This window comes from Symphalangus syndactylus, chromosome 23 (genome assembly GCF_028878055.3).
Source record: "Symphalangus syndactylus isolate Jambi chromosome 23, NHGRI_mSymSyn1-v2.1_pri, whole genome shotgun sequence".
NCBI lineage: Eukaryota > Metazoa > Chordata > Mammalia > Primates > Hylobatidae > Symphalangus > Symphalangus syndactylus.
Window position 1 is genome coordinate 39,544,292 of NC_072445.2, and position 18,065 is coordinate 39,562,356.

An 18,065-nucleotide genomic window follows, 5' to 3' on the forward strand; every position below is an offset into this window, starting at 1 on the left:
GATACTGATTTCCTTTGGATATGTAATCAACAGTAGATTGATCATATGGTAGATCTATTTTTAATTTTTGAGAAACTTCCATGCTTTTCTCTGTACTGGCTGTGTTAGTTTACATTCCCACCAACAGTGTATGAGGGTTCCCCTTTCCCTGCATCCTTGCCAGCATCTGCTATTTTTTGTATTTTTTTTCCTTTTTGAGACAGAGTCTTGCTCTGTGGCCCAGGCTGGATCACAGTGATTTGATCTCAGCTCACTGCAACCTCTGCCTCTCAGATTCAAGCGATTCTTGTGCTTCAGCCTCCCAAGTAGCTGGGATCACAGGCGTGGACCACCACGCTTGGCTAATTTTTTGTATTTTTAGTAGAGATGGGGTTTCACCATGTTGGCCAGGATGGTCTCGAACTCCTGACCTCAAGTGACCTTCTGCCTCAACCTCTGAAAGTGTTGGGATTACAGGCATGAGCCACCACACTTGGCCCTTGTCTTTTCAATAATAGCCACTTTAACTGGTGTGAGATGATATCTCATTGTGGTTTTGATTTACATTTCCCTGATTTGCATCCATATACCTGTTGGCCATTTGTATGTCTTCTTTTGAGAAATGTCTGTTCAGATCATTTGCCCATTTTTTAAACCATATTATTTGTCGGTGGTGGTAGTGGTGGTGTTTGCTGTTGAGTTCCTTATATATTCTGATTATTAATCCCTTGTCAGATAGATAGTTTGCAAATATTTTCTTCTATTCTGCAGGTTGCCTCTTCACTCTGTTGTTTCCTTTGCTGCACAGACACTTTTTAGCTTGATGTAATCACATTTGTCTATTGTTGCTTTTGTTGCCTGTGCTGTTGAGGTCTTACCCAAAAAACTTTTGCACAGACCAATGTCTTGAAGCATTTCCCAAATGATTTTTTTTTTTTTTTTTTTTTTTGAGACGGAGTCTCGCACCTTTGCCTGGGCTGGAATGCAGTGGCGCGAATTTGGCTCACTGCAACCTCTGCCTCCCGGGTTCAAGTGATTCTCCTGCCTTAGCCTCCCAATTTGCTAGAATTACAGGCGCCCACCACCACGCCCAGCTATTTTTTTGTATTTTTAGTAAAGACAGGGTTTCACCATGTTGGCCAGGCTGGTCTCAAACTCCTGACCTTGTGTTTGAGGATTACAGGCGTGACCCACCGCACCTGGCTGATTTTTTTTTTTTTAGTGGCTTCATGGTTTCCAGTTGTACTTGTAAGGCTTTAATCTATTTTGTATATTATGACAGACAGAGGTTTAGTTTCTTTTTTTTTTTTTTTTTTTTTTTTGAGATGGAGTCTCGCTCTGTTGCCCAGTTGCCTAGTCTGGAGTGCAGTGGTATGATCTCAGCTCACTGCAACCTCCGCCTCTCGGGTTCAAGTGATTCTCCTGCCTCAGCCTCCTGAGGAGCTGGAACTACCAGTGCACGCCACTACGCCCGGCTAATTTTTGTAATTTTAGTAGAGGTGGGGTTTCACCATATTGGTCAGGCTGGTCTCAAACTCCTGACCTCAGGTGATCCACCTGCCTCTGCCTCCCAAAGTGCTGGGATTACAGGCGTGAGCCACCGCGCCTGGCCTAGGTTTAGTTTCTTCTGCATATGGATATCCAGTTTTCCCAGCACCATTTATTGAAGAGAGTGTCCTTTCCCCAATGTGTGTACTTGGTGCCTTTGTTGAAAGTAAGTTGGCTGGCCGGGAGTGGTGGCTCATGCCTGTAATCCCAGAACTTTGGGAGGCCAAGGTGGGCAGATCACAAGGTCAGGAGTTCGAGACCAGCCTGACCAACATAGTGAAACCCCCATCTCTACTAAAAATACAAAAATTAGCCAGGAATGGTGGCGTGCACCTGTAATCCCAGCTACTCATGAGGCTGAGGCAGGAGAATTGCTTGAACCTGGGAAGTGGAGGTTACAGTGAGCCAGATCGTGCCATTGCACTCCAGCCTGGGCAACAGAGCAAGACTCTATCTCAAAAAAAAAAAAGAAAAGAAAAGAAAAAAGAAAGTAAGTTGGCTGCAAATGTTTGGACTTGTTTTTCTGGGCTCTCTATTCCATTCCATTGGTCTATGTGTCTGTTTTTATGCCAGCACCATGCTGTTTTGGTTACTATAGCTTTATAGTATATTTTGAAGTTAGGTAGTGTGGTGCCTCTAGTTTTGTTCTTTTTGCTCAGGACTGCTTTGGCTATTTGGGTCTTTTACAGTTCAGATAAACTTTAGGGTTGTTTTTTCTATTTCTGTAAAGAATATCATTGGTATTTTCATAGCGGTTGCATGACTCTGTAGATTACTTTGGTAAGCACAGACATTTTAACAGTATTCATTCTTCCAATCCACGAACACAGGATATCTTTCCATTTTTTTGTGTCCCCTTCAATTTATTTCATCAATGTTTTATAGCTGTCATTGCAGTACTCTTTCACTTCTTCGGTTAAATTTGTTTGTTTTTATTTTTTGTAACTATTATAAATGGGATTGCTTTCTTGATGTCTTTTTCAGATTGTTTGCTGTTAGTGTATAGAAATGCTACTACTTTTTCTACACTGATTTTGTATCCTACAGCTTTACTGAATTTGTTTATAACCAGTGTTTCCTTTAGGTTTTTCTAAATATAGGACTATGTCATCTGTGAACATGGATAATTTGATTTCTTCCTTTGCAATTTGGATGACCTTTATTTCTTTCTCCTGCCTAATTGCTCTGGCCAGGATTTCCAGTATTACCTTGAATAAAAATAGTGAAAGTGAGCATCCTTGTCTTGTTCCAGATCTTAGAGGAAAGGCTTTCAAATTTTCCCCATTCAATATGATGTTAGCTGTGGGTTTGTCATATATGGCCTTTATTATTTTGAGATATAGAACTACAACTTTTTTTTTTTTTGAGACAGAGTCTTCTCTGTCGCTCAGGCTGCAGTGTAGTGGTGCAATCTCAGCTCACTGCAACCTCTATCTCCCGGGCTCAAGCACTTGGCCTGCCTCAGCCTCCCCAGTAGCTGAGATTACAGATGCCTGCCACCACACCTAGCTAATTTTTTTTTTTTTTTTGTATTTTTAGTAGAGATGGGGTTTCACCATGGTGGCCAGACTGGTCTCAAACTCCTGACCTCAAGTGATCCACCCGCCTTGACCTCCCAAACTGCTGGGATTACAGGCGTGAGCCACCGTGCCTGGCCAGAACCACAACTTTTGATAGAAGGCTCAAGACAGATCCCCTAACCTACCCTCTTTTTTCACTTTTTTATTTTATTTTTTAACCTTTTATTATGAACATGTTCAAACATAAACAAAAGCAGTATACTGATCAGTAGTAAACCTCTGGGCACCCATTACTTAGCTTTACTTCTTCTTTTATGAAGCTCCCTCCTACAAAACACCCCCATCACCTGTTCCTTCCAGCTCTCAGACCACTCCTTGGATTCTTTGTGAATTCCCTTTTCTCTCTTTGAAGCCTGCCTTCCTGGTACTCTACTCTTGCACACTCTCCTTCCTCTTGCAAGAAGCCAGCACGTGGTACAGATCTTGCCAATGACCATTCTCTCACTAGCTGAGTGGCATGAAGAAGCAGAAAATGGTTGAGAGCATTGGTTATGGAGTCACAGACCTTCAATGATTCCCAGCTCTGCCACCTATAACTATTTGACTTGCACAAGTCACTTAACCTTTCAGAGACTCAGCTTCCTTACATGCAAAGTAAAAATCGAATGAGATAAACCAAATAAAATGTCATTAGGGGAATTTTTAGGTTATGTTTATAAATCATGCAATAAATGCTAGCCATTTCTTTCCTCTGGCTGACTGAGAGCTTCCGGGAAATAGGAATGGGTTCTAAATTTCTTTGTATTCCTAGTGCCTAAAACAGTGCCTGACACAAAGTCGGCATTCAATAGATGCTTATGAATTAATAAAGTATAAGAGAGCCTGGTAGGTATTTAGCAGGGGAGGAAGGTTTTACCAAAAATGGTGCTGTGAGGCCGGGCGCGGTGGCTCACGCCTGTAATCCCAGCAGTTTGGGAGGCCGAGGCGGGCAGATCACGAGGTCAGGAGATCAAGACCATCCTGGCTAACACGGTGAAACCCCATCTCTACTAAAAATACAAAAAATTAGCTGGGCATGGTGGTGGGCACCTGTAGTCCCAGCTACTCGGGAAGCTGGGGCAGGAGAATGGCGTGAACCTGGGAGGTGGAACTTGGAGTGAGCCGAGATCGCGCCACTGCACTCCAGCCTGGGCGACAGAGCAAGGCTCCGTCTCAAAAAAAAAAAAAAAAAATGGTGCTGTATTTGGTGGCAGTGTGTCATAGAGATTGTTTGGGACTGGTGAAGGTTGAGTTGTGTGTCGCCGAACAATTGTGTCTCATAGGGAGTTGAGATAGAAGGGTCGTGACACATGGCCATGATGGATGGTGAGTTGAGTGATGCTGTTGAGCTGGAAGGTGGGGGACTGGACAGACTATCTTGAGCTGGGTCCCTTGTAGTGCTGGGTTGGGCTCATCCACTGGTTCCCTGTCTAACCCTCTTTGTCTGCAGTGTGCCCCAGGCTACGATGGACAGAACTGCTCAAAGGAACTCGATGCTTGTCAGTCCCAACCCTGTCACAACCATGGAACTTGTACCCCCAAACCTGGAGGCTTCCACTGTGCCTGCCCTCCAGGCTTTGTGGGGCTACGCTGTGAGGGAGACGTGGACGAGTGTCTGGACCAGCCCTGCCACCCCACAGGCACTGCAGCCTGCCACTCTCTGGCCAATGCCTTCTACTGCCAGTGTCTGCCTGGACACACAGGTGAGGCCCCAAGACAAGGGGCACAGGTGTGTCTGGAGCACAGCCGAGCAGGCCATGGAGAGAGAGCCAGATAGTCTCCACCCCTGCGGCAGCCATCACCTGGTCCGTCCCTTGCCTCCACGCCCATCCCCGCCCAGAAAAGATGCCCCAGGATCCCTTCACCTGCACATCTAGCACTGGGCCAACATCCAGGAATGAGCTAGAACAGAGGCAGTGACTGATACAGTGTGTGACGTCTAATCTCCCCCACAATTACAGGCCAGTGGTGTGAGGTGGAGATAGACCCCTGCCACAGCCAACCCTGCTTTCATGGAGGGACCTGTGAGGCCACAGCAGGATCACCCCTGGGTTTCATCTGCCACTGCCCCAAGGCAAGTGACCACAAATCTGCCTTCTCTGTTGCCTCCTATACTGACAAAAGGCAAGAATACCTCAGTTGGAATCCCAGAAGGGACTGTGGGTGAGCACTGATGTGGAAATTATTGGAAAAAGCCATGCCAAGTTCACAGTGGCAAGTGTCTCTCAGAAGCAGTCAAAGGAAAGGCAGGATCAGTTGATAGCATGAATGGAATTTTCAGAAATCACAGGCGTTGCCTAAGGGAAGGTCAGGAGCTCCCAAAGCTCAAGCTGCGTAGTGGGTGGCCTCAGATAGGTTATTTTAACTCTGTGTGTGTTTGTGTATGTATTTATGGACCTCAGATGCATGGAATTAGACTAATCTTAAGCTTTGGTTCCTGATATACTGACATTGGTTTATGCCTGGTCTTCTTTTATTTTATTATTCTAACAATGTAACACCCATGAACCTAACCCAAGAATTTCAATATTAATAATAACTTACATCTACTTAAGTCCTCCTCCTGTATCCTGTTCCCTCTCCAGAGGAAGAGGAAGACATGTGATCCTATTTTTAAGGAGTAAGATAATAATATAATAGCCAGCCAGGCACAGTGGCTCACGCCTGTAATCCCAGCACTTTGGGAGGCCGAGGCAGGCAGATCACCTGAGGTCGGGAGTTCGAGACCAGCCTGACAAACATGGAGAAACCCTGTCTCTACTAAAAATACAAATTAGCTGGACATGGTGGTGCATGCCTGTAATCCCAGCTATTGGGGAGGCTGAGGCAGGAGAATCGCTTGAACCCGGGAAGCAGAGGTTGCAATGAGCCGAGATCACACCATTGCACTCCAGCCTGGACAACAAGAGCAAAACTCTGTCTCAAAAAATAATAATGATAATAGTATTCTATTAACTGTTTAGTCTTCTAGGACTTGCACTATAATGCCACAGTCCATCAGGTTGTTGCACACAGCTGTGCTTCATCCATTTTCAGCAGAATGTAATATGTCATTGTGTGAAATTACCATGGGACATGGTTTCAACATCCACAAAATGATTAACTTGATGCTCTCTGAGGCGCCTTTTAGATATGAGAATCTAGGACCCTCTGCACTGTCTTAACCCAAGAGTTTGCTTGATGGGGAGTGGGAAGAATAATGCAAGTTCCATCTCCAATATCTCCCCTTCCCTTCACAGGGTTTTGAAGGCCCCACCTGCAGCCACAGGGCCCCTTCCTGCGGCCTCCATCACTGCCACCACGGAGGCCTGTGTCTGCCCTCCCCTAAGCCAGGCTTCCCACCACGCTGTGCCTGCCTCAGTGGCTATGGGGGTCCTGACTGCCTGACCCCACCAGCTCCTAAAGGCTGTGGCCCTCCCTCCCCATGCCTATACAATGGCAGCTGCTCAGAGACCACGGGCTTGGGGGGCCCAGGCTTTCGATGCTCTTGCCCTCACAGCTCTCCAGGGCCCCGGTGTCAGAAACCCGGAGCCAAGGGGTGTGAGGGCAGAAGTGGAGATGGGGCCTGCGATGCTGGCTGCAGTGGCCCAGGAGGCAACTGGGATGGAGGGGACTGCTCTCTGGGAGTCCCAGACCCCTGGAAGGGCTGCCCCTCCCACTCTCGGTGCTGGCTTCTCTTCCGGGACGGGCAGTGCCACCCACAGTGTGACTCTGAAGAGTGTCTGTTTGATGGCTACGACTGTGAGACCCCTCCAGCCTGCACGTGAGCCTGAAACCCACTGGAGCCAGGGAAGGAGAGGGGTGGGTGAGAGGAGGAGGAAAGACGGAGATGGCTCTGAGTTACAGTGTGGCCACAGCCTTGGGCTCCAGGGAGTTTCCACCCTAACAACCATCACTAAACAGGGGTCGAAGACTCTGGACTCCAACCTAGGGTAATGGGGTGGCATCAATATTTAATGTGGGGCGTGGCCTTTGGGCCCTCTCTGAGAGTTGTAGGAACTCAGGCCTCAAGCCTCCTTCCCTAAGCCTTGCTGCCATGGAGTATTTCCCCTAGCAGTCAGCACCTCACAGAGGGAAAAGGGCCTTGGACTCTCCTTCAGAAACAGAGGAGAGCTTGGGAGGGTACAGAGAGGGGACAGTCTAGGGAGACAGGGGTGTTAGCAGACACTGGGGTGTCTGGACTGCCATCCAGGACTTGACTAAGCTCATTGCTCCACAGCTGCCCCCACTTAGCAACCAAAGCCCTAGAGGGCACAAAATATGGGGAATTCTCTCTAGGGTGAAGAAAAGAGTCAGGTTTTAGGGAGGTCCTGAGTCCCCATCTCCTTACCCCACAGTCCAGCCTATGACCAGTACTGCCACGATCACTTCCACAACGGGCACTGTGAGAAAGGCTGCAACACTGCAGAGTGTGGCTGGGATGGAGGTGACTGCAGGCCTGAAGATGGGGACCCAGAGTGGGGGCCCTCCCTGGCCCTGCTGGTGGTACTGAGTCCCCCAGCCCTAGACCAGCAGCTGTTTGCCCTGGCCCGGGTGCTGTCCCTGACTCTGAGGGTAGGACTCTGGGTAAGGAAGGATCGTGACGGCAGGGACATGGTGTACCCCTATCCTGGGGCCCGGGCTGAAGAAAAGCTAGGAGGAACTCGGGACCCCTCCTATCAGGAGAGAGCAGCCCCTCAAACGCAGCCCCTGGGCAAGGAGACCGACTCCCTCAGTGCTGGGTAAGAAGCTAGGTGGAGGGAAGGGCCAGACACCAGTTTTTTTAAGAGGGCAGAGGGAGGGAAGGGAGCCAGGGACCAACACAGAGGTCTCTGAGGTGCCTCCTCTACAGGTTTGTGGTGGTAATGGGTGTGGATTTGTCCCGCTGTGGCCCTGACCACCCAGCATCCCGCTGTCCCTGGGACCCTGGGCTTCTACTCCGCTTCCTTGCTGCGATGGCTGCAGTGGGAGCCCTGGAGCCCCTGCTGCCTGGACCACTGCTGGCTGTCCACCCTCATGCAGGGACCGGTAGGTGACCCCTTGCCACTTTCTCTGACCTCTGTTCCCAGGCCAGCTCTCATGCTAGCAACATGCAATGGAGGCTGAATCAAACAGAACAGCTGAGACTGAAAATGTTCTTTGTGGGGACTTCCTTTCCCTAACCCCGCTTTCTCTAACTGAATCTCCCACTGGCCCATTTGTTCTACAGTCTCCTTCCTTATCTCCCTAAGCACATTATTCTAACCTCTGTCATAGCCCTCCAACAAAGGGATGGTTTATCTTCTCTACCAGACTGAGAATATCTCATCGTCTTTGTATCAGACAACTCATAGTACATGAAAGAATAATAGGCCGGGCGCAGTGGCTCATGCCTATAATCCCAGCACGTTGGGAGACTGAGGCAGGCGGATCACGAGGTCAGGAGATCGAGACCATCCTGGCTAATGCGGTGAAACCCTGTCTCTACTAAAAATACAAAAAAATTAACCGGGTGTGGTGGCGGGCACCTGTAGTCCCAGCTACTCAGGAGGCTGAGGCAGGAGAATGGCGTGAATCCGGGAGGTGGAGCTTGCAGTGAGCCGAGATTGCGCCACTGCATTCCAGCCTGGGCGACAGAGCGAGACTCCGTCTCAAAAACAAAAAAAAAGAAGAATAACTGCTATATCATACTTTGTGCCTTACTCTAAGCATTTTACATTGTTACCTCATTTAATCCTCCCCCACAACCCCATGAGGCATGTACTGCTGGTTGAGTATCTCTTATCTGAAATGCTTGGGAACAAAAGTGTTTCAGATTTCGGATTTTTTTGTTTTGGAATATTTGCATTATACTTACTGGTTCAGCATCCCTAATACAACATCCAAATGCTACAATGAGCATTTTCTTTGAGCGTTATGTTGGCACTCTAAAAGTTTCAGACTTTGGAACATTTCAGATTTGGGATTGGGATTATGGATACTCAGCCTTTTTTTGTGTGTTTGTTTTCTGAGACAGTCTCACTCTGTCACCCAGACTGGAGTACAGTGACGCCATCTCAGCTCACTGAAACCTATGCCTCCTGGGTTTAAGCAATTCTCTTGCCTCAGACTCCTGAGTACCTGGAATTACAGTGGCATGCCGCCATGCCCTGCTAATTTTTTGTTTTGTTTTGTTTTGTTGTGTTTTGTTTTGTTTTGTTCTGTTTTGTTTGAGACAGAGTCTCGTCTTGTCTCCCAGGCTGGAGTGCAGTGGCGCGATCTTGGCTCACTGCAAGCTCCACCTCCCGGGTTCACGCCATTCTCGTGCCTCAGCCCCCCAAGTAGCTGGGACTACAGGCGCCGGCCACCACACTCGGCTAATTTTTTGTATTTTTAGTAGAGACGGGGTTTCACTGTGTTAGCCAGGATGGTCTTGATCTCCTGACCCCGTGATCCACCCGCCTCAGCCTCCCAAAGTGCTGAGATTACAGGCGTGAGCCACTACACCCGGCCACTAATTTTTATATTTTTAGTAGAGAGGGGGTTTTGCCATGTTGGCCAGGCTGGTTTCGAACTCCTGGCCTCATATGATCCACCTGCCTCAGCCTCCCAAAGTGCTGGGATTACAGGCATGATCCACTGTGCCCAACCTCAACCTATATTATCATCCCCATTTTGCAGATAAGGAAATCGAGGCAAAGACAGGCTACTAAACTTGTCCAAAGGTCTCCCAACAGTAATCAGTCTCATCAGGAGTGGCCTTTCTTTGTGACTCTGTCTCTCCCACCAGCACCCCCTGCCAACCAGCTTCCCTGGCCTGTGCTGTGCTCCCCAGTGGCCGGGGTGATTCTCCTGGCCCTAGGGGCTCTTCTCGTCCTCCAGCTCATCCGGCGTCGACGCCGAGAGCATGGAGCTCTCTGGCTGCCCCCTGGTTTCACTCGACGGCCTCGGACTCAGTCAGCTCCCCACCGACGCCGGCCCCCACTGGGCGAAGACAGCATTAGTCTCAAGTGAGAATGAGGAGAAACCCAGGCTCAGGAAGGGGAGTCTCTCCTATGGCGATATTTACAATCAGAAAAGATAAGAAATACTATTGCAGAAGTCAAAGATAGGGGAAGGAGAGAGGGGTGGGAAGCCTGCTGGAAATCTTGGAGACCCTGATGGTCATAATTCCGTGTAACCTCTACCCACCCATTCCCTTCCAGGGCACTGAAGCCAGAGGCAGAAGTTGATGAGGATGGAGTTGTGATGTGCTCAGGCCCTGAGGAGGGAGAGGAGGTGGGCCAGGTGAAAGGGCTGGGGCAAGAATAGTCTGGAGGTGATGGAAGGGATGAAAGGGCAAATCAATCTTCATTGATCCTTGCTCTTACCCAAAGGCTGAAGAAACAGGCCCACCCTCCAAGTGCCAGCTCTGGTCTCTGAGTGGTGGCTGTGGGGCGCTCCCTCAGGCAGCCATGCTAACTCCTCCCCAGGAATCCGAGATGGAAGCCCCTGACCTGGACACCCGTGGACCTGGTATGTGAGTCACCCCAGACCAAGAAAAAAAAAAAAGTCCTTTGACCCTATTAGAATCAGAGAGTCCTTTAATATCAAAACTAGAGGAACTAATTTTAGACTGAGTGCCTTAGAACAATGATTCTCAAAGTGTGGTCCTCAGGCAGCAGAATCAGCATCACCTGGGAGTTTGTTAGAAATGCAAATTATTGGGCTCCACTACAGGGCTACTGACTCAGGAATTCAAGATGTTAGGCAATCTGTTTTAATAAGCCCTTCAGGTGAATCTGATCCAGACTCGTTTGAGAAAACCACTGCCCTGGAATGTCAGAGAATTAAGCTGCAGGTTCCTTTTACAGAGGAAGAAACTGAAGTCAGAGAAAAGTAGAAAAATCACTTGACTAAAGCCACACAGAGCCGGAACTTAGCTTCCCAACACCTCAGGTTTTGATTCTCTCTGAGCTTACATGTTGTCCCTTCCCCTTTGTTGTGTCCTTTAGATTGACCCATTACTCATGTCTTACCAACAGATGGAGTGACACCCCTGATGTCAGCAGTTTGCTGTGGGGAAGTAGAGTCCAGGACCTTCCAAGGGGCATGGTTGGGATGTCCTGAGCCCTGGGAACCTCTGCTGGATGGAGGGGCCTGTCCCCAGGCTCACACCGTGGGCACTGGGGAGACCCCCCTGCACCTGGCTGCCCGATTCTCCCGGCCAACCGCTGCCCGCCGCCTCATTGAGGCGGGAGCCAACCCCAACCAGCCAGACCGGGCAGGGCGCACACCCCTTCATGCTGCTGTGGCTGCTGATGCTCGGGAGGTCTGCCAGGTTAGCACACACTGAGGTCCCTACAGGGAATGGGGCGAGCTTACAAGTAAAGCTGGACAGAAGCATCCCCTAGAGTTTGACAAAGAGGAAATTGGTGTGATTGGGAACCTGACAGGGAAACTGCGGAGGATGGCTGAATATGGATTGCGAAAGGGGTTACAAGTGCAAGGAACTTGAGTTGGCAGTCCAGGGTACCCCAGGGGTCACTGGCCCTCTGTCTCCCCAGCTTCTGCTCCGTAGCAGACAAACTGCAGTGGACGCTCGTACAGAGGACGGGACCACACCCTTGATGCTGGCTGCCAGACTGGCGGTGGAAGACCTGGTTGAAGAACTGATTGCAGCCCAAGCAGACGTGGGGGCCAGAGATAAATGGGGTATGTAGAGGAAGGGGTGATATGTGCTATAGAGAAGTTGAGCAGACGGGGTGGGAGATAGCGTGCAAAATATAGGTGCAGCGGAGGGGCATTCCCTCTCATCCTGCTGTTACGGCGGTCAATCTGCGATGCGGTGGAAGTACGGGCCGCGTGAGTTTCCCCCCCAACTGCCATCCTCAACACCGCACTGGCCCTCCGCTCCAGCTTGCTGGGGAACTGGCATGGAACACAGTGTCTGTGGAAAGGGGGCGGGATCTCGTGGGGGAAGACTGTCTCCCGGTCTCACCGACCCCAGAACAATGCTCCATTGTCCCTCCCGCGCACTGGTGACGTCACCAGGGCAACACTTCCTGCAGGCCAGTGGTCTCCTGGGCAACGCTTCCCGCCTTTGAGGGACCAGCCGGCTTGAATAGCCCTTCCCCCAAGGCCAGAACCCGTGGGAAACCGGAACCCAGGCGTCTGGCCCCCAACTGCGGTAACAACCTCCCACGTCGTCCCGTAGGGAAAACTGCGCTGCACTGGGCTGCTGCCGTGAACAACGCCCGAGCCGCCCGATCGCTTCTCCAGGCCGGAGCCGATAAAGACGCCCAGGACAACAGGGTTAGATGGGACAGAGGGCTTCCCACAAAACAGTCGGGCGCAGGAGAGATGGAAAGTGCGGTAACCCGCAAAGCCTGAAGGGAGAAGGGCCAGTGGTCCCGTAAGTGAAGGCAGAATGGCCCAGTCCTGTGGGCGTGGCCTTCCCTGATATCGCCCCTGGCTCTTTCCTCCTGTGCAGGAGCAGACGCCGCTGTTCCTGGCGGCACGGGAAGGTGCAGTGGAAGTAGCCCAGCTGCTGTTGGGGCTGGGGGCAGCCCGAGAGCTCCGGGACCAGGCTGGGCTAGCGCCCGCGGACGTCGCTCGCCAACGTAACCACTGGGATCTGCTGACGCTGCTGGAAGGGGCGGGGCCACTAGAGGCCCATCACAAAGCCACGCCGGGCCTCGAGGCCCGGCCCTTCCCGCGCGCACGGACGGCGTCAGTAAGCGTGCCCCCGCATGGGGGCGGGGCTCTGCCGCGCTGCCGGACGCTGTCAGCCGGAGCAGGCCCTCGTGGGGGCGGAGCTTGTCTGCAGGCTCGGACTTGGTCCGTAGACTTGGCTGCGCGGGGGGGCGGGGCCTATTCTCATTGCCGGAGCCTCTTGGGAGTAGGAGCAGGAGGAGGCCCGCCCCCTCGCGGCCGTAGGTTTTCTGCAGGCATGCGCGGGCCTCGGCCCAACCCTGCGATAATGCGAGGAAGATACGGAGTGGCTGTAGGGCGCGGAGGCAGGGTCTCAACGGATGACTGGCCCTGTGATTGGGTGTCTCTGGGAGCTTGCGGTTCTGCCTCCAACATTCCGATCCCGCCTCCTTGCCTTACTCCGTCCCCGGAACGGGGATCCCCTCAACTTGACTGTGGTCCCCCAGCCCACCAAGAAATGCCCAAAAACCAAGGAGGAGAGGGTAAAAAATAGAAGAATACATGGTAGGGAGGAATTCCAAAAATGATTACCCATTAAAAGGCAGGCTGGAAGGCCTTCCTGGTTTTAAGATGGAGCCCCAAAAATGAAGGGTTGTGAGTTTAGTTTCTCTCCAAAAATGAATGTATGCCCACAAGAGCAGGCATCTTCCACGTGGAGAAGCTGCAGCTCTGGAAAGAGGGTTTAAGATGCTACGATGAGGCAGGCCCAGTCCTCCTCCAGAAAATAAGACAGGCCACAGGAGGGCAGAGTGGAGTGGAAATACCCCTAAGTTGGAACCAAGAATTGCAGGCATATGGGATGTAAGATGTTCTTTCCTATATATGGTTTCCAAAGGGAGCCCCTATCATCCATTGTCCCCACTGCCCACAAATGGCTGACAAATATTTATTGGGCACCTACTATGTGCCAGGCACTGTGTAGGTGCTGAAAAGTGGCCAAGGGCCACCCCAGCTGATGACTCCTTGCATTCCCTCCCCTCACAACAAAGAAACTCCACTGCGGGGATGAAGCGCTTCTTCTAGCCACTGTTATCGCTATTTAAGAACCCTAAATCTGTCACCCATAATAAAGCTGATCTGAAGTGTTACCTTTGTTTGGAGGAGTTGGGGAGAAGAATGGGAAAAAAGATGGGAGTGACTGCATAGTGTCAGCATTTTGTGCTTTCGGCTTAGCATTTGGATTGGATGGAGGATGTAAGTATAGTTTAAAAGCAAGAATAAGTATATTTAGGGGCCCTATGATAATTTAGGGTATTATCTGAAAGCAAGAGTCTAGTAGCCAAGGAAGAACCCACACACACTAGGTCGGGGTCCCCAACCCCTGGGCCGCAGACTGGTACTGGTCCATGGCCTCTTAGGAACTGGGCCACACAGCAGGAGGTGAGCGAGCATTACTGCCCAAGCTCCACCTCCTGTCAGATCAGCATAAGCATTACATTCTCATAGGAACTCGAACCCTATTGTGAACTGCGCATACAAGGGATCTAAGTTTCTCGCTTCTTATGGGAATCTAATGCCTAATGATCTGGGGTGGAACAGTTTCATCCTGAAACCAGCCCTCCATCCCCACCGACCATGGAATAATTGTCTTCCACGAAACTCTTCCCTGGTGCCAAAAAGGTAGGAGACCACTGCACTAGATGATGCACACACTTTGTCCCTCATCCTAGGGTTTTTAGTTATGGCCACTTAGGAGATTCCTAAGGCCACAAGTCAAGTAGATGGAGAGAGTGTCTTGAAACTTTGTCCACCTTGCAGCAATATGTTGCTAGGTTTGAAACATGGAGTCATGAGGCATTTTGAAAGCCAATAATATCTACAGTTTATTAAGTATTCACTATGCATCAAGTGCTTTATTACATTATTAATACATCAACTCTATGAAGTAGGTGCTATTAAAACCCTATTTCACTCAGAAATTGAAGCACAGAGATCTGCCCAAGATTGCAAGCCATAAGTGGCAGGACCAGACCTCTTCATCACATTTCACATTCCAAATCACTCAGTTATAAACTCCCTAACATGACAGGTTGCCATTTAGAGGTACCAAATGGTTGTCTGCCCTGCTCCTTCCTTAATGCCAACCAGCCTGATTAGCATTGATCAAAGACCAAGCCAGAGAGGTAGTCCTCTCCCTTTTCAATTTCATTTCATTTCTTTCTTTTTCTGAAACAGGGTCTTGCTCTGTTGCCCAGCCTGGAGTGCAGTGGCACAAATGGCTCACTGCAGCCACAACCTCCTGGGCTCAAGCAATCTTCCTATCTCAGCCTCTCGTTTTTCCATATCTATATATTTTATGCCCAAAATAAGCTTTCCCCGGCCCCTTGTCTGCACTAAACTATAAGTTTCCAAAATGAACCCTTCTATACTCTCACATTTGGTACACGTCTTGTCTCCTGAATAGAGTGTATATTTTATTTTATTTCATTTCATTTCATTTCATTTCATTTCATTTCATTTCATTTATTTCATTTTATTTTATTTTATTTTATTTTTAGAGACAGAGTCTCGCTCTGTCACCTAGGCTGGAGCGCAGTGGCACAAGCTCAGCTCACCGCAACCTCCACCTCCCGGGTTCAAGCAATTCTCCTGCCTCAACCTCCTGAGTAGCTGGGATTACAGGCACATGTGGCCACGCCCGGCTAATTTTTTGTATTTTAGTAAAGATGGGGTTTCACCATGTTCCCCAGGCTGGTCTCCAACTCCTGAGCTCAGGCAATCCACCCGCCTCAGCCTCCCAAGTGCTAGGATTACAGGTGTGAGCCACCGCAGCTGGCCATCTCCTGAATAGATTATAAATACCTAGAGGTCAGGGATGATTATTCAATACATATATATTGAATACTTACTATGTGTTGGACCCAGTGCTAGGGTTTTATGTATATATTTGAGGGCTCCACATCCCTGGATCTGAATCCTCCACTTCCCACTGGAACCATGCCCCTCCCAGTCCCAGTAAGTAAGAGGGAAGATCGGGAGGGCCAAATCCTACACCAGGGTCTATCTTAGGGAGGGAAGGGACCTGGCTGGGGGGAGGGGGATTCTGAGGAGTGAAACCACTTCCTGTGTAGCTAGTTCCTGTGTTGACAGAAACAGCAGAAGAGGAGGTGGGGTGGAGGGAGCAGAGCCAGGGATTAGGGGGCCACTGAGGCTCTGGAGATGAGACTGCCAGGAGTCCTTCCCCACCATGAGCCCCCTCCACTCCTGCAGCTGGAGGAGTTTTTCCCAGTCTCGGTGCTCCCCTGGGGCGAGAGAGACTGAACAAGCTGTTTGGGTGGGAAAAAAGAGAATGGAGGAAGTTGACAGGGATGGGCGGGGCCCGTGGGGGGGCTGACCAGGAACCCAGCTTCCTGCTCAGTACCCAGGCATCCAGCCCCCAGCTCACCCCCACCCCTTCCAGCCCCCACTCCCCTCAGGAACCCAAGGTTCCGGCCCTCTCCCAAATCCCAGCCACCCCTCCCCCACCAGTTTCTCCCCTCCAGGGGATGGAGGCTGAGAGACCCCAGGAAGAAGAGGATGGTGAGCAGGTGAGCTGGGCACGGGGTTGGGGAGGCTGACACTGGGAAAGAAGGGAGGTGAGAGGACCTGGGGCAGAAATGTAGGCACACAGGGGCCTTGAAAGGCTTGGGCAAACTGAGGCAGGAACAGAGACACCCAGAGAGGAAACGGGCCACTGGCCTAGCCCCCTGTCCACTCCTCCCCGTTCAACCACCACTGCTTGACTAGAATGGACATATTTTGGCATCAGGGCCCCCCTCAGGATGAGGAAGGCTGGCCCCCTCCAAACTCCACCACTCGGCCTTGGCGATCTGCTCCTCCGTCCCCTCCTCCTCCAGGGACCCGCCACACAGGTACCCTTACCCACCCAGGGAGAGCCCCGACCCTGGTGCCCACATCCTGACCCCATTACCAAGGCCCACTCCATTGTGGGCCCTCTCCCCACCTCCTCCAGACTCCCCTTGGGATTCCCCATTGCACCCCCTCTCCTCTGATCCAAAGTCCCTAATCACGTCACCCTGTCCACACTCCCCCACAGCTCCTGTCTGCTAACCACTCTGGGTCTCTGAGCCCTCCACACCCCTCTCCCCAGCCCTGGGACCCCGCTCGGCCTCCCTGCTCTCCCTGCAGACTGAGCTCCTTCTGGACCTGGTGGCTGAAGCCCAGTCCCGCCGCCTGGAGGAGCAGAGGGCCACCTTCTACACCCCCCAAAACCCCCCAAGCCTAGCCCCTGCCCCACTCCGTCCTCTCGAGGACAGAGAACAGCTTTACAGCACCATCCTCAGTCACCAGGTAAGACATCCCCCCAGGAGGCAAACCCAGGCCTCCTGGTCTCTTGGCCCCTGTTCTCTTTTGGGCTCTACTCCTGTTTCTCCCTAGGCACCCCATCGCCTTCACAGGTTTCCTATATGCCTCCCCATACCAACCCTTGATCCTCTCAAGAACCTCCTCCCCTCAGACCCTCACCAAAGCTCTCCCTCTCCCTCCACTCCTCCAGTGCCAGCGGATGGAAGCCCAGCGGTCAGAGCCTCCCCTCCCTCCAGGGGGGCAAGAGCTCCTGGAGTTGCTGCTGAGAGTTCAGGGTGGGGGTCGGATGGAGGAGCAAAGGTCCCGGCCCCCCACACACACCTGCTGAGACTTGAGCCCCCAACCAGCCCTTCCTCGACACTGGTCTCAAAGCTGGGCAGCCCATTGCATGCCCTCAACCCTTGCTTGGCAGGGGTACCAGAGACTGAAAGACACAGCACAAATCTCAATATTCATCTCCCACATCACCTTCCTTGGGAACTGGACAGGGTTAAAGTCCTCAAACTCTGGGAACAGGCGAGGTGGAACGAGAATTTAACTCCCCCCCAACAGGTCCATGGGAGCTTCAGGCAGTAAGGGGGATCCCAGGCACCCATCTCAAAGAGTGGCTGGGAGTCTTTTCCCTAACTTGTGGGGACACCACCAATTGTCAAGCTACTAGGCACTAGGGTCTGAGGGCTCAGGCCTCCACCTGAGAGGTTATAACCTGAGAGACAGCTCCACCCTTCCTCCCAGTAAGAAGGGAAGGTGGGTGGGCACCTGAAAGATTAAGACTATTCTCCCAGTCCCACTACCAGCACCCCCCATCCCTGAGACTGAGGGGTTTACAGGCTGTGAATGGACCTTTAGCCCTGCCCACCCTCCCTCCCCACTGCTGCTGAGTCTGTCTGATGTTTTGATTGTGTGAATAAATGTAATTCCCTCTGGACTGAAGACTGGTGTCTGGGGGGCCCAGGCGGGGTGAAAGGTAGGAAGGTGAGGCCAGAGGCCGCCTCTCTCCCCAGTCTGGCCAGAGGCCAGCTCCCCTCCCTGGCTGGTTAATTA

At 51.2% G+C, this 18,065-nt stretch overlaps 2 protein-coding genes across 3 annotated transcripts in view; both read left to right on the forward strand.

Moving 5' to 3' along the window:
* The window catches only part of NOTCH4 (notch receptor 4), a 28,927-nt gene extending 15,123 nt beyond the window's left edge, over positions 1-13,804 (forward strand). The window contains exons 19-30 of one of the 2 annotated variants that reach the window (XM_055264725.2): positions 4,537-4,789; positions 5,048-5,160; positions 6,326-6,849; positions 7,424-7,807; positions 7,918-8,093; positions 9,814-10,033; positions 10,229-10,310; positions 10,400-10,538; positions 11,048-11,343; positions 11,570-11,717; positions 12,220-12,317; positions 12,496-13,804. In XM_055264725.2, coding sequence (XP_055120700.2) covers positions 4,537-4,789; positions 5,048-5,160; positions 6,326-6,849; positions 7,424-7,807; positions 7,918-8,093; positions 9,814-10,033; positions 10,229-10,310; positions 10,400-10,538; positions 11,048-11,343; positions 11,570-11,717; positions 12,220-12,317; positions 12,496-13,209 — 3,147 coding nt within the window. In that variant the 3' untranslated portion in view covers positions 13,210-13,804. The remainder of the gene's footprint in view (positions 1-4,536; positions 4,790-5,047; positions 5,161-6,325; positions 6,850-7,423; positions 7,808-7,917; positions 8,094-9,813; positions 10,034-10,228; positions 10,311-10,399; positions 10,539-11,047; positions 11,344-11,569; positions 11,718-12,219; positions 12,318-12,495) is intronic. The other variant, XM_055264726.2, reaches the window with a different exon arrangement.
* Positions 13,805-15,773: 1,969 nt separating this feature from the next.
* Positions 15,774-17,949, forward strand: GPSM3 (G protein signaling modulator 3). The gene is made up of 4 exons (XM_055264755.2): positions 15,774-16,243; positions 16,465-16,567; positions 16,807-17,006; positions 17,212-17,949. The coding sequence occupies exons 1-4, from the start codon at positions 16,025-16,027 to the stop codon at positions 17,347-17,349; spliced, it is 660 nt and encodes a 219-aa protein (XP_055120730.1). The 5' UTR covers positions 15,774-16,024; the 3' UTR covers positions 17,350-17,949.
* The last annotated feature ends 116 nt before the right edge of the window (positions 17,950-18,065 follow it).